At 43.9% G+C, this 26,384-nt stretch overlaps 3 protein-coding genes across 4 annotated transcripts in view; 2 read left to right on the top strand and 1 right to left on the bottom strand.

The window, feature by feature from the left end:
- The window catches only part of LOC117350725 (lebercilin-like), a 73,279-nt gene extending 60,829 nt beyond the window's left edge, over window positions 1-12,450 (bottom strand). Inside the window, exon 1 of the mRNA XM_033925257.1 lies at window positions 12,398-12,450. The gene's annotated coding sequence lies outside the window, so the exon portion shown is untranslated. The remainder of the gene's footprint in view (window positions 1-12,397) is intronic.
- LOC117349680 (olfactory receptor 10A4-like) lies at window positions 904-1,878 on the top strand. Its single transcript, XM_033923273.1, has one exon. It carries the CDS (start codon window positions 904-906, stop codon window positions 1,876-1,878), a length of 975 nt encoding a protein of 324 aa, XP_033779164.1.
- Window positions 12,451-12,800: 350 nt separating the features above from the next.
- Window positions 12,801-26,177, top strand: LOC117350665 (olfactory receptor 6F1-like). Of its 2 annotated transcripts, XM_033925133.1 has the most exons (3): window positions 12,801-12,944; window positions 16,182-16,255; window positions 24,195-26,177. In XM_033925133.1, exon 3 carries the CDS (start codon window positions 24,197-24,199, stop codon window positions 25,154-25,156), a length of 960 nt encoding a protein of 319 aa, XP_033781024.1. In that variant the 5' UTR covers window positions 12,801-12,944; window positions 16,182-16,255; window positions 24,195-24,196; the 3' UTR covers window positions 25,157-26,177. The 2 variants fall into 2 exon arrangements, with proteins under 2 accessions (XP_033781024.1, XP_033781022.1); XM_033925131.1 differs by lacking the exon at window positions 16,182-16,255.
- The last annotated feature ends 207 nt before the right edge of the window (window positions 26,178-26,384 follow it).

Below are 26,384 nucleotides of genomic sequence, written 5' to 3'. Positions count from 1 at the left end.
TAATGTCGACTTGTTTAAGAACTTAGGCCCTGTTTTACTAAGGTGTGCTAACCGATTAGCGCGCGCTAATTTGATTAGCGCACCTTAGTAAAACAGGGGGATAATCTTGGAGTGCAGATTAAGGCCCTCTTTTACAAAGGTGCGCTAAGCATTTTAGTGTGGATTTAGCACGCACCAAATTAATGTGCGCACGAACCACTAACACTATCCCCTTGTAGGATTTCTCCAACCGCACTGCTTCCAGTAGGGGGCGGTGCTTCAATATTTTGTTTTCAAATGCTAGGGAGAGGCAGGTTCCTGAGGAGTTTGCCTGTCCCTCACTATTGAAAATGTGATAATGAAACAGCACCCCCCCCCCCCAACTTAGGGCTCCTTTTATCAAGATACGCTAGTGATTCAATGTGCATAATACCGCGCGCTAAACCACCGGCTGTGCTAGCCGCTACTGCCTCCCTTGAGCATAGGGGTTAACGCGTGATAAAACGTTGCGCTCGTTAACCCCGCTAGCGCGACTTGATAAAAGGAGCCCTTAGAGATAATAGTGAGTGGGAGTAAATATCCTTGCCATTTACATATATATACTGAAATATATGAGGGAGGTTTGAAAAGTTCAGTAAATATGAAGTTAAATATATTTTTAAAAACACAGTTATTTTTCTCAACATAGTCTCCATCGCGATGGCCACATTTTCAATCCTATCAGAAAAATAGGTTTTCTGAAATTATAAAAAATATATATATTTTTAACTTACTTTTTTTTTTTTTTACCAGACTTTTCAAACCAGCCTCTTACTTATTTTACAAATTTAATCCCTGTATATCTTAACCATGTCTTCTTGTCCTGCTATCACCAATGATATTTTTTCTCAATTATTACCTGTTTAGGTGAAAGACACTATCAGAATGATCAGGGAAAACCAATCTTTCGTGACAGAGTTCATCCTCTTGGGCTTCTCTAGTGACCCCACTGTGCAGTGTGTACTCTTCCTAATATTTCTGTTTATATATGTTTTCACACTGTTAGGGAATGTCACTATTATTTTCATAGTAACAACAGATTCCCTCCTTCAGAAACCTATGTACTATTTCATCAGGAACCTCTCTTTCCTGGAGATCTGCTATACCTCCGTCAATGTCCCCAAGATGTTGGTAAACTTTCTGGTGGAAGACAAAAGTATTTCTTTTTTTGCTTGTGCCACACAGTTGTATTTTTTTAGTTTACTAGGGGTTGCCGAGTGTTGTCTTCTGGCTGTGATGTCTTATGACCGCTACGTGGCAATTTGCTGCCCACTGCATTATTCTACCATCATGAAGAAGACAACATGTGCCTACTTGGTGGGAGGTTCTTGGATTACTGGAATTGTGTCTATGTTTGGACAGACTGTCTTAGTCTTTAGTTTGCCTTTTTGTGGCCCCAACAGGATCGATCACTTTTTTTGTGATGTCCCTCCCATCCTTAAGCTTTCTTGCCGTGATACATCCCAGATTGAAATTTCAATTTTCATAGACAGTGTGATTTTGATCCTCATGCCCTTTGTATTTATCCTTGTCTCCTACATTCGCATACTTTCTACAATCCTCAGAATCCGATCAACAGAGGGAAGACAGAAAGCCTTCTCCACCTGTGCCTCCCATCTGACCTCTGTGTGTCTATTCTACGGCACAGCCACATTGACCTACTTACTCCCTGAATCCAGTCATTCCCCTATTGTTGACAAATTATTTGCTTTGTTCTATGCTGTTTTAACCCCAATGTTGAACCCATTGATTTACAGCTTGAGAAATAAGGAAGTGCTAGGTGTTTTGAAGAAAAGAATTAATAGAAATAGGAATTTGAAAAGTCTTCAAAAGGAGAGCTGCTGCCACTTACGACAGTAATCACATGCACTCCCTTCTACTAGCCGTGGTAGAGTTTTCTACCATGACCCAAAGCATTAACAGGGAAATTATATAACCAGCACATAAACTTAGGCATCGGTAGGTGCCCTGCCAATGCCTAGGTGCCCTGCCAATGCCTAAGTTAGTTGAAAAATGTCATGAGAAATGGCAAAAAAACGGCAGTGTTGAAGTGCCTACTGCTGGAATCATGGCTAGGTAGCCATGCAAACTCCAGAAGTAGCATTAGGCAGGCTAAAGAGGCTACCTAGCCGCAATTCAGGGCAAGAGAGGCAGTTGAAATGTATGCCTGGAGAACTCAGCCTACATTTCAGCTGCCTATCTATGCCACCACGGGATCCTAAAGCTAGCCTGCAGGAGCCATAAGCTGATCAGCTGAGCTGGCAGGTATCCCCAAATCTTTGAGTGATTTGGAGGAAAATACTCCTGCCATGATCAGCTGAGCGGCTGCAGCAGGGGACCCCCCCAACATCAATAAAAAGGATGCCCACTCCCTCCTACTAGAATCTCTGAACCCCCACTTTGAAGTCTCATGCCAGGAGGTATGCCCACTTCCTCTTGCCAGCAGACCCCCCAAATCCATGATCCCCTACCACCAATAACCCTTAACCCTCCTGACATCCCCCAAACCTTAACCCCCCCCCCCCCGATCCCCCTGTACCTTTTGTAGTAAGGCTGGCTGGATGCCAACTCCCTTTGTTCAGCAGGCCCTCATTTTCACAATGGAGGGTCTTTCCCTTCCCGGTGAATCATGGGATGCACCAGAAAAGGAATCTAAGGCCCTGGTGCCTAAGGCCTTTCCTTTGGGAGTGGCCAATGGGAGTCCTAGGCCCCTCCCAGTGTATTCCATAATGCACCAGGATGGAGCCTTAGGCACTGGGTCAGTCAGGGCCTTAGGGTAAGACCTGCCATTGTGAAGAGGTTGGCTAGCCATCCAGAGGGTGTAGGCATCCCTCCAGCCGGCCTTTCTACAAAAAGTATGGGGAGTTGGGGGTGTCAGGGTGGAGGTTTGGGGTGTGTCAAGGTGGGGGCTCAGGAGTATCGGCATTTGAGGGGTCATTGAGATCATGGGGCCTGCCTGCAGGAGGGAGTAGGAATCCCTTCTGCCATGGGACTTCAAGGGTGGGTTCAAGGACTACTAGGGGAAGTTCAGGGGCTTTGGTAGGAAGGAGTGGGCATCCCTCCTGCTGCAGGACTTTGATGGGGGGGTTCAGGGATTCCAGTAGGAGGGAGTGGGCATCCCTCCTGCCGATTTTGAGGGTCCCTTGTCACAGACGCTCAGCTGATTATGGCGGGGTATTTTCCCTCTATTTAGCTGAGCCAACAGGACTCCACGAAGCCATGGCTTCATGGAGCCTTGCTGGCTCAGCTGATTGGGAATAACTACGATCAGCTATGGATGCTGCAAGCTGGCTTTAGGATCCTACAGCGGCATAGATAGGTAGCTGAAATGTAGGCCAGAGTTTTCTGGACCTACATTTCAGCTACCTATCATGGCTGATTCAGGTGTGACTCTGTAACTATCATTGTCGAGTGATTGACATGCGATTGGCGACCGCTTTTAAGGTAGCTGCCAACAAAGGTGCCAGTTACAGAATACGGGCCTAAATGCTCCGACATTCATAGAATTCCTCTGAGTGCCAGATCATTGAGCACCTCGGGCCATGGTAGAAACCTCTACTGCAGCTTAGTAAAAGAAGGCCATAGATTGTGAATTTTAAAATCAACTTGATTGGGACAAATATACTGAAATATTTTCCTATGGAACATTTAATATATGATTTAATTGACATTGAAGGAACAATTTTGTTCCAAGGTAAATCCAAGTGAACCGGGGATAAAAATTCATCCACTTACCACAACGTCCCTGCATTATCATTCCATCCCCTTCCCCTCTCTGTTCCCGCAGTGAAGTGCATTTTTTTATCCCTGTTCCTTCCTTGGCCCCAAAGTCTTAATTTTCTTCCCTACATCTCCCTGCTCAAAGTTGAAACATGATTTTATGCAATTTTATGCGTCTAGTGCATTGTAAATAAACATTTTAAGCCGATATATATAGACGCTCACAGTGAAGTTGGAAAGAATGCCATGCTTTTTCTGCTTATTCACATGTAGATTATAGCTACTCTGAATAAAATTCAGATATTGGATGTTTAGTGCAGCTTAAAAAGAATACTGTTCCTCACTGTATGAGCACCATTCTTTAAAATTAAACTTCTGTTACTGATTGGTCTATGCACATTGTATGCACTCCAGAGAAATATGCAAAAACAAAACAAAAGAAAAGGAGTATTGTATTCAGTTTTGGAGACCATATCTGGCAAAGGACGTAAGAAGACTTGAAGCGGTACAGAGGAGGGCGATGAAAATGATAAGAGGTTTGTGCCAGACGACGTATGAGGAGAGAATGGGAGCCCTGAATATGTATACCCTAGAGCAGGGGTGTCCAATGTCGGTCCTCGAGGGCCGCAGTCCAGTCGGGTTTTCAGGATTTCCCCAATGAATATGCATTGAAAGCAGTGCATGCAAATAGATCTCATGCATATTCATTGGGGAAATCCTGAAAACCCGACTGGACTGCGGCCCCCGAGGACCGACATTGGACACCCCTGCCCTAGAGGAAAGGAGGGACAGGGGAGATATGATTCAGACGTTCAAATACTTGAAGGGTATTAACATAGACCAAAATATTTTCCAGAGAAAGAAAAATGGCAAAAACCAGAGGACATAATTTGAGGTTGAGGGGGGGTAGATTCAAGAGCAATGTTAGGAAATTCTACTTTACGGAGAGGATGGGGGATACCTGGAATGCGCTCCGGAGAGAGGTGGTGGAGAGGAAAATAGTGACGGAGTTCAAAGAAGTGTGGGATGAACAATGAGGATCTAGAACCAGAAAATAATAGTAAATATTGAAGAAATAAGGCCAGTACTGGGCAGACTTGCACGGTCTGTGTCTGTATATGGCCGTTTGGGGGAGGATGGGCTGGGGAGAGCTTCAATGGCTGGGAGGGTGTAGATGGGCTGGAGTGAGCTTTGACGAAGACTTCAGTAGTTAGAACACAGGAACAGTACTGGGTAGAGCTTTGGATTCTTGCCCAGAAATAGCAAAGAAGAAAATAAAAAAATAAAAATTTAAATTGAATCAAGTTGGGCAGATTGGATGGACCGTTTGGGTCTTTGTCTGCCATCATCTACTATGTTACTATGTAAACAACATATTGAACAAAATAATACTTGCAGTATTCTGGAAATATGTGGCGGTATTTTAAAACGTAGCTTGCCAGTCCAGCATCTTCTTGTTGGCCATGTAAACAATGATATTTCGGCAGTACTGACCAAAAATCCTGAGGTTACTAGCAACCATAAACCTTAGTGTTTATGGTAGTTTGCCAAATGGCCACCAGGCTTCAGCTCTGCTAGACTAGTAAGGGGACGAGTTACCAAATATTAGGTACAGCTAATAAAGATAATATGTGCTATTCGTATTAGCTGTACCTAATAGATCTGCGAGTTAAGAACCAGGGAGGTCACTGCTGCTCCCTAATCTTGGAGAAGTCACTCAACCATCCATTGAATCAGGTATAAAACTTAAATTGCAAGCCCTCCAGGATGATGAAAATACCTACTCTACCTGAATGAAACTTGTCTTAAGCTACTACTGAGAAAGGTGTGATCTAAATCCAAATCCCAAATCCAGTAACAGGCATACTGTGAAGTAATACAGAACACTGCAAATATCATCCAGGACCTGAAGAGCAATTCAACTGGAATAGCAGTAACATCCATGAGTCACATAACAAGGATCTACTTAGGAAAACACAACACCAGGTGATTGAGGTCATTCCCAAATTGATGACATTATGGGCTCCTTTTATCAAGCGGGGTTAGCGCGTCGGACTTTTTTCATCACGCGCTAACCCCCGCTGCCGGCTAAAAAACTAACGCTTGCTCAATGCAGGCGTTAGCGGCTAGAGCTTCAGGCGGTTTATCGTGCGATATTACGTGCATTAAACCTCTACCGCAGCTTGATAAAAGGACCCCTATGTTGTCAGTAGAGGATGCAAAGCAGGGGTGTCAAAGTCCCTCCTCGAGGGCCGCAATCCAGTCGGGTTTTCAGGATTTCCTCAATGAATATGCATGAGATTTATTAGCATACAATGAAAGCAGGGCATGCAAATAGATCTCATGCATATTCATTGGGGAAATCCTGAAAACCTGACTGGATTGCGGCCCTCAAGGAGGGACTTTGACACCCCTGATGCAAAGCAACTGTTTGTAAATGCTTTCTTATGATGAGATAATGTGTAAATGTTACTACCTGCTTATGCTTTAATGCAGGGGAGGGAACTCCGGTCCTCGAGAGCTGTATTCCAGTCGGGTTTTCAGGATTTCCCCAATGAATATGCATTGAAAGCAGTGCATGCAAATAGAACTCATGCATATTCATTGGGGAAATCCTGAAAACCCGACTGGAATACGGCTCTCGAGGACCGGAGTTCCCTCCCCTGCTTTAATGCAATAGATTTTTTTTTTGTATGAGATGGTTTTTGAAGAGTAAAGTGTTCTTCCCTTTATTGAACATGAATGTAATGTCAAATCTTATGTATGTTTTTATGTAAACCGTATAAGCCTTATATGGCATATAATTTTTTCAAATAAATAAATAAACCTACTGAAAAACTAAAGAAGCCTGATTAGTACAGATCCATCCTGCGCAGTTAATGAAAGCAGAACACAGACAGACCCTGAAACTAACCACAAATTAAAAGGGGAAAGGAATTGAGACTTTTTCTAGTTTTACAACCAGATTCATAACAGTTTTCATACAGGTACTTCAAGCATTTTCCCTATCTGTCCCAGTGGGCTCACAATCTGTTTAATGTACCTGGGACAGTGGAGGATTAAATGACTTGCTCAGGGTCACAAGGAGCAGCACAGGGTTTGAACCCACAACCTAAGGGTGCTGAGGCCATAGGTGCTGGAATGGGGGAGGGCACAAAATTGCCCCTCCTGTAGGTGATCCAGTGGGGGGGAACCCCCTACTTATTGCGAGGCTGGGAGCTTGCTACCAGACAGCGTGCCTCTCTAACGCGCCTCTACTGGCATCTACTCCTTCCTCCCGTCTGCTCACCCACCCGCCATGTTTAACTTCATAGAAAAGTGCTGTGCCACGCTGCCACAGGCCTCGGCGTCTTCTCTCTACTGCGGGCCTCCCTCTTTGACAACTTCCTGGTTTCTCTAGGGCTGGCCACAGTGAAGAGAAGACACTGAGGCCAGCGGCAACGAGGCGCAGTGCTTTTGTATGAAGTTAAACGCAGCGGGCTGGTGAGTAGGCAGGAGGGAGGGGTGAGGAGTAGATCTGGCAGGGGCGTGTTACAGAGTGCTGACCAGCAGGCATGCTGACCGATAGCTAGGTGTGAAGGGAGGAGCATATGGGATTGGGGAAGGGAGAGATATGGACAGAGGAAGTAAGAGAGGGAGAGATGGACATGCGAGAAGTCAGAGGGGGGGAAGGGAGAAATGGATGGGGAGGGGGCAAGATGGGGAGAGGGAGAGAGATTCAGGGAGGGGACAGAAGGGGGAGGGAGAGATGGATAACGGGGAAAGCAGAGAAGAAAGAGAAGACATGGTTAGGAAAAGGCGGAGGCAATATGGACTGGGGAATGTGAGACGTGAGAGATGTCATACTTGGGAGCACACTAGTACCTCTGGCCATACTCTGCTGTTGCCTGTGGCTTTATGAAAAAAGAAGTGCAGCTAGAAAGAATGAGGAGGAGACCTACTTGGATGTTTTAGAGCCTGCCAGAACACAAGGAGGGGGCATGAACTTGGGACACAGAAGGGAGGGAGGAAGAGAGGCACATTTGGGTTACAGGATGGATGGAGGGAGAGGGGTATGTTGGGACACAGGAGGGAGGGGCACATTGAGACAAGGGAGGAAGGGAGCATGAACTTGGGATAAATGAGGGAGGGGGCATGAATTTGGAACACAGAATGGAGAGAGGGGACGTGTTAGGGCACAGAAGCGAGAGAGGCGGCCCAAACTTGGGACAGTAGAGAGGGAGCACTAACCTGGGACACAGAAGGGAGGGAATAAGGGGGAATTAACTTTGGACATAAGATGGAAGAGATGGAAGGAAAAGAGATGCTGAGGTTGGGGAGGGAATATAAAAGGAGAATTGTTAATCATGGGTATGAGTGAGAGGGAAAGAGATGGTGTACATGGGAAAAGGAAAAAAGAGGAGAATTTTTGGATATGTGAAGGGAAAGGAGTGAGGCACCGAGAGATAAGAGAGAGAAATGTTAGATATGGTTGTGGAGAGAAAATAGTGGGACAGATGGAAATGGATGCAAGAGGGAAAAATGTTGTACATGGTGGTGGAGGGAATGGAGGAAGAGATGTGTCATGGAGCTGGAGAGGGGTGATAGAAACAGAAATGTTGGACATGGGGCTGGTGGGCAGGGGCAGAAGATGCTGCACACAGTCCGGGGGATAAGAGAGGGAGAAATATTGGATGTGGCAGTAGAGAGGGTGGGAGAGAGGCACCCTGGATCCTTCTCTTTCCCCACTCCCTTTGCAGCAAGGGAGGGAATGAGAGAGAGAGAGAGAAAGAGAGGAAGACGTTGCACATGGGGGTGGAGGAGAGAGGAAGAAATGCTGTGCAGTGGTGGGGAGGGGAAAAAGAGTGCACTTTGTGTAGTTTAATTTTATGGTTACCATTGTGAATTATTAATAAGATTATATTGTGTGTATATGAAAAATGAATGGAAGAAATGGTGTTTACAATTATTATGGGGGTGAGGTCTGGGGTGGAGCTTGGGCATGTCTGGGGCGGGGTCTAGGGTGGAGCCCCCTAAACAAAAAAGCATTCCGTTGCCTATGGCTGAGGCTGTAGCTCTAACCACTGCACCAATCTCTCTTAACCACTATGCCATGCTCTCCTAGAGATATGTAGAAATCTATTAAACTGAACCTCCAAGAAGCCACAGCGCAACATCAGAAAAAGAGAGAAAGAGATGCATGTCTCCCTGCATTGTGCATTGCAGTCTTGTGAGTTGAGGTGCTTGTATGTAGCCTCTTAACCTCTTAGATATTTTGTGACTTTTATGGGTTTTTAAAAATATATTCAAGACAGCCAGGGACCCGAAACATGGCCAGTGTTGGGCCATTTTCATTGTATACATTATTTGGTCTCTATCCTGTGGGTCACTTGTGACTGAAAACGTCATTTGTGGATTGTTTTTAAGATTATTGTTTTAAGTTATTTGGATGCGTATTAAACTACAAACTTGTATTGTGCAAAATGTAAAGATAGCAGATGTAAATTTCCAAAACGGACATATTACGTATAATCACTATATTAAAAGTTAGCATCTGTTGTATATCTTTCCCTCTCTCTCATACACCCCTAGTTTAACGTCTCTCTCCCTCTTCCTCCCTTGCACCCTTGGTCCAACATCTCTCTTCTTCCTTCCCCCATTTAGCATTCTCTCCCTTCCACTGCCATGTCAAACATCTCTGCCTCTCTCCCAGTAACCCCCCCCCCCTCTTTTGTGCCCTGGGTCAAACATCTCTCCCTTCCTTCCTTCCACCATAAGTTTTTAACATTTCTCCCTCTCTTTGCAGGCTCTCTCCCTCCCCTCTATGACATTTTCCTTTTCTCAACCCTCTCTACCCCTTTGCAGTATCTCCCCCTTCCTCCCATCCACCCCAGTGTTGATTGAGCCAATTAAAAAATTAAGGGCTCCTTTTACAAAGCCCTTGGAAGAGGTTTCTACCATGGGTGGGTGAGGTAAATGCTCCAACACTCATAATAATTCTATGAGCATCAGAGCATTGACCTCACTGACCGGTGGTAAAAATTCCTACCACAGTTTTGTAAAAGTCAGCCTAAGTTAGGCACCTAGATCAAGTTGGAGAACCAATCTAGGTGCCTAACTGTAGGTGTCTTTTATAAATAATTAGGCCCAATGTTTTGGATAGCTGAGATCTCTAGAAAAATTGGCACACTTTTTAATATACTGGTCTGGACCTGAATGTGTTATTTAAGATACAAAGAAATGTAAAATATATTTTAAATAAATTGCAATATTTTTTCTATTGCCTTTGTTGACATGTGCTTGCACTCTCTTGTGAAAAACCCTTTAATGATAGACCAGAAAACATTGCCAGGGATTACACTAAGAACATAAGAATTTGCCGCTGCTGGGTCAGACCAGTGGCCCATCATGCTCAGCAGTTCGCTTCCGCGGTGGCCCCTAGGTTAAAGACCAGCGCCCTAACCGAAACCAGCCCTACCTGAGTACATTCCAGTTCTGCAGGAACTCGTCTAACTTTGTCTTGAATCTCTGGAGGGTGTTTTCCCCTACGACAGCCTCCGGAAGAGCGTTCCAGTTTTCCACCACTCTCTGGGTGAAAAAGAACTTCCTTATGTTTGTACGGAATCTATCCCCTTTTAACTTTAGAGAGTGCCCTCTCGTTCTCACTACCTTGGAGAGGGTGAACAACCTGTCTTTATCTACTAAGTCTATTCCCTTCATTATCTTGAAGGTTTCAATCATGTCCCCTCTCAGTCTCCTCTTTTCAAGGGAGAAGAGGCCCAGTTTCTCTAATCTCTCACTGTACGACAACTCCTCTAGTCCCTTAATCATTTTAGTCGCTCTTCTCTGGACCCTTTCGAGTAGTACTGTGTCCTTCTTCAAGCTCAGCGACCCCATTTTAACTGCACTTTCCATTAAGCACTTAACTTTTATAGAATCATGCCTAGCCAGTTGTGTGTCTAACTTTCAATTAATTCCAATCAACTATGAGGTGTTAGGTCCCAACTAAGCCTATTACTTAATTAAGTAAGGCAGAAACAGAATGTTGGGAACGATTAGGAAAAGAATAAATTAAAAACCAGAGCGCATCATAATGGATCTGTATTGCTCCGATATGTGATTGCACCTAGAACATCAGGTTGCTGCATCTCCCAAAAAAGATAAACAGTAGTGGTACTGGAAAAGGTACACATAAGGGTGACCAAAGTAATGGAGGGGATAGATTGACTCTCATATAAGGAAAGGTTAAAAACTGTAGGTCCCCTTAACATGGTGTTGGGGAATATGATAGAGATCTTTAATATCCAAAGTGGAATGGACACATCAACTGCTTACTCTTTCAAAAAGTTAGTGGGTCAATATTAAACCCATGTTGGTCAGCAAGTCACGGTGGACTTTTCTATACAAGGATATTCGGGGTTGGATTTATGCATATAGGGGTCCCTATGCTGTAGCATTTAGAAGACCCCCTTAATTAATTATAAAACAAATCATAGGTTTAATAATTTTTCATGCTAGTGAGGCCTGAAGACCCCTTGTAGTGTAAGAACTTAAGCTATAGCTTGCCTAGCTTATCAGAAATTCGGTCCTGATCTGGGTATTAGGTATCAGCCAGAAGTTATCTGGGTACTGATGATATTCAGAGGAGGTACCCAAATATCTACCTGGTTAACTTAATACAGTCCTTTTTTTCTGATTTAAATGAATCAATCCATCTATCCAGGCAGCCGCGGATCGCGCAAGGAGCCGACCAGAAACTGAAGAACTGCTGAGTGAGCACCCGCGGACACCCCTCTTTACTGCCGCTGCTGCTGGTTAAAGAAAACAGCAGCGGCAGAATAGGGAGGGTGGTCGGCTGTGCACCCCCTTGCGGCATGCAACCAGGGCGGACCGCCCCTCCCCCTTGGTTCGCCACTGTATCCAGGTACCACTGCACAATATTGGTGGTGGCCAGATAACTCCCGGATCCATCCAGACTCTCCCTCTGGACTGCCTTGGTACTGCCCACTGAGGTGTTCTGCCCGGATTTTCAGTGGCACTATCCAATTATGGTGGGCATTATCAATTGAGGCTACCCTTAAAATCGCAAGGGAGCCAGCGCTAAAATAGTGTGACGTGATAAAATAATTCATTTTAACGGTAGCCTATATTCATAATTCCCAGGCCCCCAAGTGTCACTGAAAATCCAGATTAGACTTGATCAACATGATTTAACTAAACTAAACGAAACTTTAAGTTTGTATACCGCATCATCTCCACAGTAGTAGACCTCGACACGGCTGGAATCCTATCTACACTAACCCCCTTCTTTTACTAAGATGTGCTAACCGATTTGCGCGCACTAATTCGATTAGCGTGCACTAAACGCTAACGCGTCCGTAGACTAATATGCATATGTTAGCATTTAACGCATGCTAAATCGATGAATTGGTTAGCGCACCTTATTAAAACAGGGCCTAAATATTGAAAACTCAATTAGAAACATGAGTTTACTTTTGTATAACAGTTGTAATGTTGTTTTTCTGGAATTATGGTACATCTTACATTTGATTTTTTTTTCTTGTTTTTAACATAGCCAAAACATTAAACACGTGAGGCAGTGTCTCTCAGGAGTCCATTCAGTGAATTGGTCCTTTGGGTGCTTCAATAGTAGAAATACAGAGAAGATAGTAACTTTTACCTCGTAGCAGTGGCTTCATAAAGGAGCATTCCTCCATTCAGCCTGGAAACAAGGTCAGATTTCTTCTGGAAAAAAAAGCCCCAAACGCTGACCATGAGTCTTCCCTACAAGAACTTCACGGTACAGAACAGAGAAGTTGGGCCTTCTGAATAAATAATTTATAGACAAGAAACAATGCTCAGGTTAATATATCAGGTATAAGTAGAGACTTTTTTTTTTTTCTTGTTTGTTTGCTAAGCAACTAATTCACAGAGCTCAGGAATCTTTCAGGACTTTGCCCATAAGTATGTGTCAAAGAATGACGTCTTTCTCTAGCTTGAATAATTTGGGATGAATCCATAACTGTCATTAGAACATGTTCTCAAGGTGAAAGGGTTGGGGGGGGGGGGATGAATGATTCATTTTTGTTATTATAGGAATCAAGGAGAGTAGCAAATATTTTATGGATGAAATTATACATTGAATATTGTTCACAAAGAACAAAGGAATGAAGGAATGGGTGTTTTATCTTTAATACGGAAGTCATTTGGACAGGACAGCATGGGGAGTGAGTATTAATCTACACTTATAAGATATAGCTTGTACAAGGGGGATTACCAGGGTCTGAATATTAAGCTATATGGCATAATTCCTACGTGGGAGGCAGTGAGGGGAGAGGCATTTTATCCTGCTCCTGAATTGAGGACAGTAAGGGAAGGGGGTGTTTTATTCTTAGTATAAAGTTATACAGTGCAATTCCTGTATGGGGGACAATGGGTGAAGGGGGTGCCTTTTCCCCTTGATATAATGTTGCATGATGTGAAGAACAATGATTACAGGGGGTGTTTTATCCTTAATATAAAGTTATACTGTGTCATTTTTATATGGGGAACAGTGAGGGAAGGGATATTTTGTCCTTAATATAAAGTTATATAGTGGAACTCATATATGAGGAACAGTGAGGGGAGGGGGTGTTTTATCCTTAATATAAAGTTATACTGTGTCATTTTTATATGGGGGACAGTGAGGGGAGGGATATTTTGTCCTTAATATAAAGTTATATAGTGGAACTCATATATGAGGAACAGTGAGGGGAGGGGGTGTTTTATCCTTAATATAAAGTTATACTGTGTAATTTTTATATGGGGACAGTGAGGGGAGGGACATTTTGTCCTTAATATACAGTAGAACTCATATGTGAAGAACAGTGAGGGGAAGAGCTGTTTTGTCCTTAATATAAAGTTATACATTATACTTATGTATGGGGACAGAGAGACAGTGGGGAAGGGGTTTATTTTTACTATAAAGTCATACTGTAATACTCATGAATGGCTGAGAGTGAGAGAAGGAGATGTTTTATCCTTAATATAAAGTTATACTGTGTCATTTTTATATGGGGGACAGTGAGGGGAGGCATATTTTGTCCTTAATATAAAATTATATAGTGGAACTCATATATGAGGAACAGTGAGGGGAGGAGCTGTTTTGTCCTTAATATAAAGTTATACAGTATACTTATGTATGGGGACAGAGAGGCATTGGGGAAGGGGTTTATCTTTAATATAAAGTCATACTGTAATACTCATGAATGGGTGAGAGTGAGAGAAGGAGATGTTTTATCCTTAATATAAAGTTATACAATGTAACTCATTTATGGGGAGTGACGGGAGGGGGTGTTTTATGCATAAGATAAAGTTATATGGTGTAACTACTGTGTGACGGATGGTGAATGAAAGGGGTGGGGGTTTTCCCCCTTAATATAATGTAAGGCATAACTTGGCTATGAAAGACAATGATTGGAGGGGTGTTTTATTCTTAATATAACATTATACGATGTAATTTTTATATGGGGGATACTGAGGGAGGGGATATCATATTCTTAATATAATGTTATGCAATGTAACTCCTAAATGGGGAGTGAGGGGAGGGAGTGTTTATGATTAATATAATGTTAAATAATGTTACACTTCTATAAAGGACAGTGATTGGAAGGAATGTTTTATCTTTACAGTCATATGGTATAAAGTACATAAGGGGTCCAGGGAGAGGAGTAATTGTTTTAGGCTACATTTAAAGCTTGTATATCAAGATTAGCAGACGGGTTGGGTTTTACCTCACTGTGCTGGTTTACTGTGCAAAAACATATGGACAATAAAATCAGAAACTGTGTCTTACATTTTGAATCATGTATTATGGTCAGTAAGGTGGCCTTCTTTAAAAGTAAAGATTCTATGTAGAAATACCCATGTAAAACTCACACACTTTTGTACCTATCACATACTATTTTATCAATGGTCTCTAGCAAAGGATGCACGCAACATCTCTTTAACGCATAGTCATCTGCTGTTTCCCACTGTCATCTCCTGATATCACAGGTGGTGGTAAAAAATCTATTCGCCTGTGAAGTTCCGTGGTCTTTCTGTCTTTTTACATTCCCATTATATATTTAGGTAATAAACAGGCAATAAAAAAGAAAGAATGATATTACAATTATGCTTTTTTATTGGACTAACATTATACATTTTTTGACTAGCCTTTGAAGTCAGAATCTTCCTTTTTGGGTCAAGAATAGGCAAAAGATAAAGAGTCTTGTAATATACTGTACACTTTAAAATGGAAATGCTGATAGAACTAGGAATTTGAGATTTGTTTCTTTTACTATTATATATTTGCTTTCACCTGAGATGAAATACCTCAAAGAGTTTCTAGGTACAGAGAATGTTGTCACTCTGACTTTTTTGAAATCTCAAGATAAGATACAGACAAGATCTACCATCTTGGGAACTTGTCTTAATTAAGGTGATACATCTTTGATAATGAAATTCTACTTTACAAAGAAAGATGAGAATTTTTGTGGAACCAAAGTAATGCCATTTCCTGATATAGCCAGAGCAATTCAGTCAAGATGGAAGGCCTTTTTAGCTTTACTTTCCATGTCCGTTCCATGTCTGATTGCAATGCAGGCCAACAAATTCACAAAAGGCCTGCATGCAAATGAGGGCGATCGTTGGCACGCCCCCACAGACTGTGTGGATAGCTGGAGAGCGATCCTTGAGCATGCGCAGATCATCTTCCTTGACTGCGCTGGCCCTCTGTGTTCAGGCTTGCACTGTGGGGAAAGGCAGGAGAGTCGGGGCGGCAGGAGAGATTCGAGGTAAGAGCAGGAGATGGGGCGGAGAGCAGATAAGCAGGGCAGAGAGCAGGGTGGCAGAAGACAGGGCAGTCAGAAAGGACCTGAGCGACTCCTCAGCAGCCGCTTATTTTTGGATCGGACAGCCCTCTTTTTTTTGTTTTAGTGAATCGCGTCCCTGCCTACATTGCATGCCGTTTCCCCTCATTTGCATGCATGGATCGGAATCAGATTGGAGGAGAGGTCAGTGAATCGAGTTAGAGGGAAATCGGGTCGCAAAGGGGTCGCAAACCGATCGGTACACGATCGGTTTGCTTGGTGAATCTAGCCCTAAGTGCTAGCCCTGAAAGCTACTTTTTTTCTTAAATTTCCTTGCAAATGTTTAGTTAATTTTCAGGATAAGGATGATATTTTTGGGGATCCAATACAATTAGAACAGTTCCTCATAGACACAGAGAATAAGATGTCTTAACAAAAATAATCTACCCAATTAATTGACTCACAAATTTTTTCAAAATTTTCCTGAACAAACAGTTTCGCTCAGAACATAGTAAACAGGGAATTCTGATTCCACTTCCTCAATACGAGTTGGTGGATAAAGTGTTCTTCATTATTCCCCACACTTGGATAGTATTGAATTTATAGTTTTTAACTTTTTCTTTTCTTTTCTTTTAGTATAAATAACTTTGCGAAGGGCCTTGCAAGGGACGAGCGCTACACTCTCAAGAACACCAGAGGAGAACTGACCGGTAAGGAACCGACAAGCAAGGAAGCAGCAGGCAAGGGACACAAGCACACAGGCACTGTAACACAAACAGACTCACTCAAATAGGAAGCCTGCAGTCAGGAAGTCAGAAGGAAAGGGGGAGGTAGGATCAGTAGGAAAAAAGAGCACAAGTAGGTCACATCAAATCACTCAGACAACCCACGAGTAAAGCACGAAATGGAAGCCCAAGGAAGTCAGAAGATGAGCTTTCCTGTCTTCTGCATCGACTGCAATATGTATGACTACCTCCCTTCGGGGATCCAGGCATACATTTGCGATCGATGCATGGAGATGGATAGCTTGAAATGTCAGGTAAGACTATTGGAGGGAACAGTGATGGAACTTGAAGACAGAATCCGAGCACAGGAGAAGATTCTAGTGGAGTACAGCCCAAACGACGAGGTCAAGGATCTAGAAATGTTCATAGAGGAAGCCCATCAGCACCACGTAGAGATCCCAGGGCTGGAAAACTGTACTCAGGAAACCCATGTGAATAGAGAAGACACCCATGCAAACACAGAAGAAAACGAAGACGAGGTAGGAGACAACCGCACACCAGGAGGAATAGTGAGAGCACAGGAAGATGTCCCCCCGCTCAAAGAACAGGAAACAATTTCAAGAGTATCATTGGAGGAAGATGACTGGCCCTACTCCAAGGACGTGGACCTACGCCCCCCAAGGAACTCCCGAATAAAGAAGATGGGGATCATCATAGGCGACTCCATTATACGACACGTGGACAGCCACACCGCAGGAGGAAGAGAGGACAGAGTCGTCACCTGTCTGCCTGGAGCAAGAGTAAAGGATGTGACCAACAGGATCTCCAGGATCATAGATGGAGCAGGGGGAGTGGACACCGCTGTGCTTATCCACGTGGGAACAAATGATGTGAGCGGGCGGAAGTATGACAGGGAAGAGATGAAGGGCCAGCTCCGCTCACTCGGAAGACAACTGAAGATCAGGGAGGTGAAGGTGGCCTTCTCTGAAATCCTTCCTGTACCAAGAGCTGATGGAAAGAGACAAGGGGAATTGCAAGCGATCAACGCCTGGATGAGACGATGGTGCGAAGACGAAGGCTTCGACTTCGTGCGAAACTGGACGGCGTTCTGGGGAAAAAGCAAGTACTACAGAAGGGATGGACTACACCTCAACAAGGAAGGAGCAAGAGTTTTGGCAGGCAACATGAAGAAAGCAATAGAGAAGGCTTTAAACTGAAGGACAGGGGAAAGCCGACAGTCGACCACCGGTCAATGGTACGGACAACAGGATGCCCCGACGTAGGAACAAAGGACTACTACTCATACACAAGAGAGGTCAACCTCACAGCCAACAAAGGAGAACAAGCAGGAAGGGACAACTCAGACACAGGAGGGGATGACCACACAGCAAACATGGGAGATAACACAGGAGCAGTAAAGGATACCGTAAATGAAACTGTAAGGACAGCCAAGAGTAGAAGGTCCAAAAAGGTAACACGAAGGGAACTTAGATGCATGTATACAAATGCTAGAAGTCTAGGAAAGAAAATGGGAGAACTAGAGACGATAGCAAGACATGAGAACATGGATATCATTGGCATAACAGAAACATGGTGGAATGAAGAAAACAAATGGGACACAGTACTACAGGGATACAAACTATATAGAAGGGATCGAGAAGGGCAGAAAGGTGGAGGTATTGCCCTATATGTTAAGGAAGGAATAGATTCTGTTGGAATGATTACAACAGACAGGAAAGAGAAGCTGGAGTCCCTCTGGATCAAAATTCCTGGTCAAAATGGCGCAGATACAAAAATTGGCCTTTACTATCGTCCCCCAGGACAGGCGGAAGACACTGACTCAGAAATGATGGAGGAAATCAAACAAGTATGCAAGACAGGCAATGTAGTTATATTGGGAGACTTCAATCTCCCAGGAATAGACTGGAAACTAGGAGCCTCCAACTGCGGCAAGGAGGCAAAGTTCCTGGAGGTGCTAGGGGATTGCTTCCTGGAGCAAATGGTAAAAGAGCCGACAAGAGGCGACGCCACCTTGGACTTGGTCCTAAATGGTCTCACGGGACCGATAACAGAAGTAGAAGTCATGGCTCCACTGGGAACGAGTGATCACAATGTAATCAACTTTAAACTGGACATCGGGAAAGGGAAACATGCCAAAACCTTAACCACCACCTTAAACTTTAAAAAGGGTAAATACGATTGCATGAGAGCCATGGTAACAAAACGACTCGAGAAGATGGTGGACAAACTTGAAACAGTAGATCAGGCATGGTGCCTATTGAAAAATACTATTGCAGAAGCGCAAGATCTCTACATTCCGAGGATTTCTAAAGATCGGAGAACTAAAGGCAAAGGAAAACCGGCATGGCTTACCATACAGGTGAAGGAAGCCATAAAAGAAAAGAAGGACTCTTTCAAAAAATGGAAATGCACAAAGACAACCGAAGCCTGGAACAAACATAAAGATGAACAGAAGAAATGTCACAAGGCGGTGAGGGATGCAAAACAGGACTATGAGGAAAAAATAGCCCGGGAGGCCAAAAACTTCAAGCCCTTCTTTAGATACGTGAAGGGGAAAAAACCTGCAAAAGAGGCAGTGGGACCCCTGGACGACAAGGGAAGAAAAGGGTACATCAAGGAAGATAAACAGATCGCAGACAAACTAAATTCCTTCTTTGCGTCCGTCTTTACGAAGGAGGACACCTCAACAATACCTGAAGCGGAGAAACTGTTTACAGGAGAAATAGAGGACAGCCTCACCACAGTTGAAGTGAACTTAGATCAGATATACTACCAGATCGACAAACTTAAAAGTGACAAATCCCCTGGACCGGATGAAATTCACCCAAGAGTCTTGAAGGAATTGAAGGTTGAAATCGGAGAGTTATTGCAAAAACTTGCAAACCTGTCAATCAGAACTGGTCAGATACCAGACGACTGGAAGAAAGCGAACGTCACGCCAATTTTCAAAAAAGGATCGAGAGGAGAACCGGGCAATTATAGACCTGTGAGTCTTACGTCTGTCCCAGGCAAGATGATTGAATCACTGATCAAGGATAGCATAGTTCAGCACTTGGACACACACGACTTGATGAAACCCAGTCAACATGGATTCAGGAAAGGGAAATCGTGTTTGACGAATTTACTCCAATTCTTTGAGACCGTGAACGAGCAAATTGATAGTGGAAAGCCGGTGGACATAATATACTTGGACTTCCAGAAAGCGTTCGACAAAGTTCCACACGAAAGACTTCTCAGGAAACTACAAAGCCATGGCATAGAGGGAGATATACAAAGATGGATAGGCAAATGGCTGGATAACAGGAAGCAGAGAGTGGGCATTAATGGGAAGTTCTCCGACTGGGAGATAGTGACTAGTGGTGTACCCCAGGGCTCAGTACTTGGACCGATCCTTTTTAATATTTATATAAATGACTTGGAAAACGGAACATCCAGTGAGATCATCAAGTTTGCAGATGACACAAAACTCTGCCGGGCAATCAGATCGCAGGAGGATAGTGAGGAACTCCAGAGCGATTTGTGTCGGTTAGAAAAATGGGTGGAGAAATGGCAGATGAAGTTCAACGTGGAAAAATGCAAGGTAATGCATTTAGGCAGTAAGAATAAGGAATATGAGTACAGAATGTCAGGTGCAAGTCTGGGAAAAAGTGTACAAGAAAGGGATCTGGGTGTACTGATAGATAGGACCCTGAAGCCGTCAGCACAATGCGCGGCAGCGGCAAAGAAGGCAAATAGAATGTTGGGCATGATAAAGAAAGGAATCTCGAGTAGATCGGAGAAAGTTATAATGCCGCTTTATAGGGCAATGGTCAGACCCCACTTGGAATACTGCGTCCAACATTGGTCTCCCTACCTAAAGAAGGATATAAAACTGCTGGAGAGGGTGCAGAGACGAGCAACCAAACTAGTGAAGGGTATGGAGAAACTAGTATATGAGGATCGACTTAAAACACTGGGATTGTTCTCCCTTGAGAAAAGGAGACTGCGGGGGGATATGATCGAGACCTTCAAAATACTGAAAGGAATCGACAAAATAGAGCAGAGAAGATTATTTACATTGTCCAATTTGACACGGACAAGAGGACATGAAATGAAGCTAAGGGGGGACAAGTTCAGGACTAATGTCAGAAAGTTCTGCTTCACACAGAGAGTGGTTGGCATCTGGAATACTCTCCCAGGGGAGATTATTGTAGAATCGACAGTCCTAGGCTTCAAAAGCAAACTAGATGCATATCTCCTTGAGAGAGGCATATAAAGTATGGTTGGCTATAAAATAAACCAGGTGTATACCTGGCAGGGCCTCCGCGTGTGCGGATCACCGGACTTGATGGACCGAAGGTCTGATCCGGAGATGGCGCTTCTTATGTTCTTATGTTCTTAATAATTTAACTTATATGTGGATTAAGAAGATTTTTTTTGGATAACCAGCGGCGGTATTAGTATGGTTTAGGATAACCCTTATCCCTTGTTCCCCCGACCTTGAAAAAGAGTTCCGAAACGCGTCGGGAAGGGGAACCGATAAGGACTTAAGATAAGTGATGCACTTCTTAATCCACATATAAGTTAAATTATTAAGTTATTTATACTAAAAGAAAAGAAAAAGTTAAAAACTATAAATTCAATACTATCCAAGTGTGGGGAATAATGAAGAACACTTTATCCACCAACTCGTATTGAGGAAGTGGAATCAGAATTCCCTGTTTACTATGTTCTGAGCGAAACTGTTTGTTTAACAAAAATAAGGAATATTATGCTACAGCGATGCTGTTAAATGATGTTAGGATGGGAATAGGTGTTCTTTGAAAGTAAGAGAAGGGGCGGGACCGTGGCAGAGGAAGCAGTGCAGAGAAGGGGTGGGACCGCGGCAGAGGAAGCAGCAGGGCTCACTGGCATCGCGAACCCACGGTAGGCTGCTTCTCCACTGCAAACGGTGCGGGGGGGGGGGGCTGGGGGATGAATCAGACGTTGGGGGGGGTGCGAGCGGTCCTTCAGGGTGGGGGGGGCCAGCGGTCCTTCAGGGTGGGGGGGCCAGCAGTCCTTCGAGGTGGGGCATCAGGCTTTCAGGGGGGGCAGGCCTTCAAGGGGGGAGGACAGGACTTCAGGGGGGGACAGGACTTCAAGGGCAGGGCGGCGAGAGGAGAGTCGGGGTGGCGATTTGGTGCAGAGGGCAGGGCGGCGAGAGGAGAGTCGGGGCGGCAAGCAGCATGCGCGGTATACATGTGTGCGCGCTATATGTCAAGTTATTTACATAAATGTTGTTTTCACGCGCGCTATACCCGTGTGCGCGTTTTACATGGGTGCGCGTTATACGCGTGAAAATACGGTAGATGGTTTTTCTATATGATGATTTTTTAAAGTTTTCCTTGATTTTTTATTTTTAATTACATTTTCCTTGTATTCTATGGGACTGTTTGTAACAATTTGGAAAGTTAATAAAAAAAAAAAAAAAGAGCAAAAAATGACTAGGCTGAACCAGTTCAGTCATTCTGTGCCTCATCTTCCTTCATTGTTTTATGAGGGGCTGCTGAAAAATTCTCAACCCAACCAGCAAAGTTGGGGCAGTCTCCATCGAGGGCTATATAATTAGGCCTGGTTTCTCTATAGGGTGCCAATATCGGCGGCCACCTAAAAAGCAGTCGCCGAGCGCATGTCAATCACGTGATGGTGCCCTATAAAGAATCATAGGCCCTCGAAATGTCGGAAAGGGTTTTCCGGGCCTACTTTTCTGGTGCCATTGTCATGGATTGTGCCTACATAGGCACAAAGTTGAAAGGGGATAGATTCATTACAAACGTAAAGAAGTTCTTCTTCACCCAGAGAGTGGTAGAAAACCGGAACAATCTTCCGGAGTCTGTCATAGGGGAAAACACCCTCCAGGGATTCAAGACAAAGTTAGACAAGGACATATGCTGATAGGGCTAGTCTCGGTTAGGGCGCTGGTCTTAGCTCAGAGGGTCACCATGTGAATGAACTGCTGGGCATGACGGACCACTGGTTTGACTCAGCAGCGGAACAAAAAAAGTGGAGAATTGCCAGACTAAAGTGCTCATAATAATAATTTAAAGAAACATCCAAAAACCAGCCTAAGTTGGTACTTAGACCTTTTCACTGCTTCTGTACGCCCAGAGCAAAAAGGGGCGTTTTTGGAGGAGTTGATAAAGCGGAACTTAGTCGTCCGGCAGCCATAACCAAAACGGTTTGACAGATTGCCAGACAGAACTTATACATTTTGACTTAGATGAAGTCAAAACAGGCATAAGTTCCAGATTGGGCCACTGAGCTGATCACGGCTGCCACGATCAGCTCAGCGGCCCAGGCAAACCATCCCCCTGCACCTGTAATAATCGTAGCAGGAGAGATGCCCAATGCCCGAACCAGTGTGATCTTCACCAGCAGGAGGGATGCTCAGCCCCTCCTGCTGGATACTCCTCCCACAGTGGCACAATCTTTGTGCCACCTCCACCCCTTTGCCGGACCGCCCAGCCCACACCTAGACCCCTCTCTACCCTTCCGCCTATGGGCGGGGCCTTAGGTGCCTGGGCCAATCAGGCCCTAGGCCCATCCCCAGGGCATTTGACAATGCACCAGGAAGGGGCAGGCCTACCATTCAGGCAAAGATAGGCCTGCCGGCCAGATGGAGGGGGGACCTGTCTGTCCGTCCATCAAGAAAATATTAGAGGGGGCCTCGGGGGTTGGGGGGTCTGTGGGATTCAGGTGGGATTATGGGGTCCTGGAGAGGGTGGTGGTCCAGGTGGGGGTAGAGGTGGGGTCTGGGCTGGGCAGTCCAGTAAGGGGGGTTGTCATGATGATTGTGCCACTTTGAGAGGGGTGTCTGGCAGGAGGCACTGGGCATCCCTCCTGCCAGTGATGAGGGCATCTCTCCTGCCATGGTCGTTGCTGGGGGGGGGGGGGAAGATGGTTCCATGATTTGCTAACCGGCATTGTTTATGATAGATGCCGGTTAGAGAATTGTGCTTTTAGGCAAAGGACTGGCCCCTCCTTCGTCTAAAAGGTCTTGTTTGGATGTTTGGGACTTGGGCAATTTTTTGGTCGGAAATGTGTTGTAAACATATACATAGTAGTGGTCCGGGCGATTAAACTGCTGAACATATAGGTAGGCCATTCTATAAAAAAACAAAACACATTTTGGATGGTTTTTTTGAGAATGGACATTTCCCTGCTACCTACTTTGTGCTCCTAGGGCTTTAGGCCAAAAGGGGACTTATATGTTGTTTTTGAATATGCCCCTCCACCTGTATAGCCCTCGGTGGAGAATGCCCCAACTTTAATGGTTGGGTTGAGAACTTTTCAGTGGCCCCTGCTTCAAACTGGATACTGGAAGGAGGTGAGCACTGCAGCAGGAGTTGATATGTGCTTCTCCTGTATAATATAACATTTGTATACCGCATTACCCTTCAGATCTGTGTGGTTTAACAAAATTAAAAACTGCTATAAACACAGAATGAAATACAAATTCAGTCTTTCAAAAATTTCCAGATAAATAAGTCCTAAACAATTCCCCCAAGTTTTGACTGCCACCCTCAATAAAAATTATTTGAAAAAATAAAAATAACCGAATGAAGAAATAGATTGAAGGAACAGACGTGGTATGGGAATACCACGCTCTCCTCCGTTTACAACACCTTCCCCATTCCCATTTCCACCCTCCAAAGTTAGGTACAGACAATACCCACCAATGAATAGCACTTGTTCCTTTGTGAGGCTCTCTCAATAGAGCTATGACATTTATATTTTTGTTTGTTTTGGTTTTTGATAATACAAATCTAATTTCTAGCTTTGTTTTCTTTGCTTTACGTTTTCCACCAATCATTTCAACCTCGGTGGAAATTGTGATTTGAACAAACCCAAGCAAATCCGTGATTTCTGCTTTTGTTTTTGGCAGGTATGAAGACAGCAGTAAGTATGGGGACAGGAAATGACACTAGAGTGACTGAGTTTGTTCTCATTGGGTTCACCCTCAACCCTCATCTACAGACAACAGTATTTGCACTCTTCCTTCTTATCTACCTGCTCTCTCTCTTTGGCAACCTTGTAATTATTGCTCTAACATTATTGGACTATAGGTTTCATACACCCATGTATTTCTTCCTCAGCAACTTAGCCTTTCTGGATATTTGGTTCATTTCATCCACTGTCCCTAAAATGCTGGTTAACCTAGTGACCAAGAATAAGACTATTTCCTTCATTGGTTGTATTCTGCAAATGTATTTCTATCTAGCCATGGGGAGCATGGAGTTTTTTATGGTAGCCATCATGTCAGTGGATCGTTATGTCGCCATCTGCCAGCCATTGCGCTACAACATTATTATGAATCGGAGAAGCTGTGTCCTGATGATGTTGGGCTGTTGGATTGGAGGGTTTCTGGATTTTATTTTGCCCACATTCATGGTGTTCCAGTTATCGTTCTGTGGCCCCAATGCTGTCAACCATTTCTTCTGTGATAACTCTGCTTTAGTTCGTCTTGCATGCTCTGCAACCCAGAAACTTGAACTGATGTTTTTCAGCATTGCTTCCCTAGTGATCCTGAGCACCTTACTTTTAACCATAATCTCATACGCTTACATTGTGGTCACAATTTTGAGGATCCCTTCTGCCTCTGGTCGAAAAAAAGCATTCTCCACATGTGCCTCCCACTTTACCGTGGTTACCATCGTCTTTGGCAGCTGCATCTTCATTTACGTGAGGCCAGCTGAGAGCTCCTCACTGGATCTGACCAAAGGTGTGGCCTTGTTGAACAGTGTCATAACACCTTTCCTTAATCCCTTTATCTATACACTGAGGAATAAGAAGGTCATGGATGTTTTAAAGAAAATTATGAGCAAGGGTAGCCCCGTTGAGAGTTAAGTTATGTAAGAGACGAAATTTCTATGCTACATGAATCCTATGTAAAACGAAATGCAAATGAAATGTAGAAACCAAGGTAGAGAAAGAACAAATATGTTAAGTGACTTTAAAAAAAAAAAAAATTCTGAAAGAAACATTGTTCACAAGAACATCCTATTTCAATATGATGTCCAAATCTGAGTTTGGACCTTCTGCGGAAAACACACAATGATCCAATATTGAACAAGATCATTTCTGAAACAGAAAAAAATGTCTATGAGCGTGGTTTGAAAAAGTTGTTAAAAAAGCAAGTTAAACAATGTAATCTCCATCGAGGGCCTCCATAGGTCCTCAGTTACTAAGGTGCGCTAACCGATTAGCACGCGCTAATCAAATTAGCATGCACTAATTCAATTAGCACACCTTAGTAAAAGACGGGGATAGTCCAGTGAGTTTCAAGTTTTTTCGTATTGTAGGAAAAATAGCTTATGAAAAAAACCTGGAAACTCACTGGACAAAGTGTATAGCCCTCAATGTTTAACTTGCTCTTATTTTCTTAGCAAACTTTTCAAACCACCATCATATCTTTTTGTTTAAAAAATGGCCATTTCTCAGATATGCTTGCACTCAGTGTGTCTATCTTTTTTGAACAAATTTTGAAAAAACCCAAAACAAACACAACCAAAAGAAAAATGCACAAACAAGTTATTGGGATGTAGGAGAGGCCAGCATTTGTTGTAGACTGGCCACCCAGACATCCCAGTAGAGCAATGGGGCACCTCATGGAGCACTTCACACCACATCTCACCACAGCCCCCTTATAGTGCTTGGTGAGCCGTCCAAAACCCACCAAATATTTACAGGATCAAACTGTAGATCACACCAATAGCCCTTATATTTTACCTGTAAATGACACCTATAAGTAGGTACAGTGGGATTTGGGTGGATTTTGGAAAGAGTACACTACGGGGTTTCAAAGAAGGATTGGATAAATTCCTGAAGGACACGGGGATTGAGGTGGGGATAGGATTATGAAAGGGTATAGATAGAAGGATAAAGGGGATTAAAGGGTTTTAGACAAGGATCACCATACAGGTCATGGACCTGATGGGTCACCGTGGGAGCGGACTGCTGGGCGAGATGGATCTCTGGTCTGACCCAGTGGAGGCAACTTCTTATGTTCTTAACCTTAAGTGTAGTAGTTAGAATGGGATAAGTACTTTGGTCCTCATCTTCATAGTTCACTACA

Source organism: Geotrypetes seraphini, chromosome 16 (genome assembly GCF_902459505.1).
Source record: "Geotrypetes seraphini chromosome 16, aGeoSer1.1, whole genome shotgun sequence".
NCBI classification, from domain to species: Eukaryota; Metazoa; Chordata; class Amphibia; order Gymnophiona; family Dermophiidae; genus Geotrypetes; species Geotrypetes seraphini.
The sequence above is the reverse complement of the archived record's forward strand: the minus strand, read 5'-3'. Positions and strand labels throughout refer to the sequence as shown.

What these genes read in the sequence shown, in the direction of transcription:
- LOC117349680 (XM_033923273.1), top strand. Translation starts at nt 904, where the DNA reads ATGATCAGGGAAAACCAATCTTTCGTGACAGAGTTCATCCTCTTGGGC.
- LOC117350665 (XM_033925131.1), top strand. Translation starts at nt 12,893, where the DNA reads ATGGGTGTTTTATCTTTAATACGGAAGTCATTTGGACAGGACAGCATG. An exon ending in TGGACAGGACAGCATGGGGA is followed by an intron (nt 12,945 to 24,194) that starts GTGAGTATTAAT and finishes TGTTTTTGGCAG; the next exon opens with GTATGAAGACAGCAGTAAGT.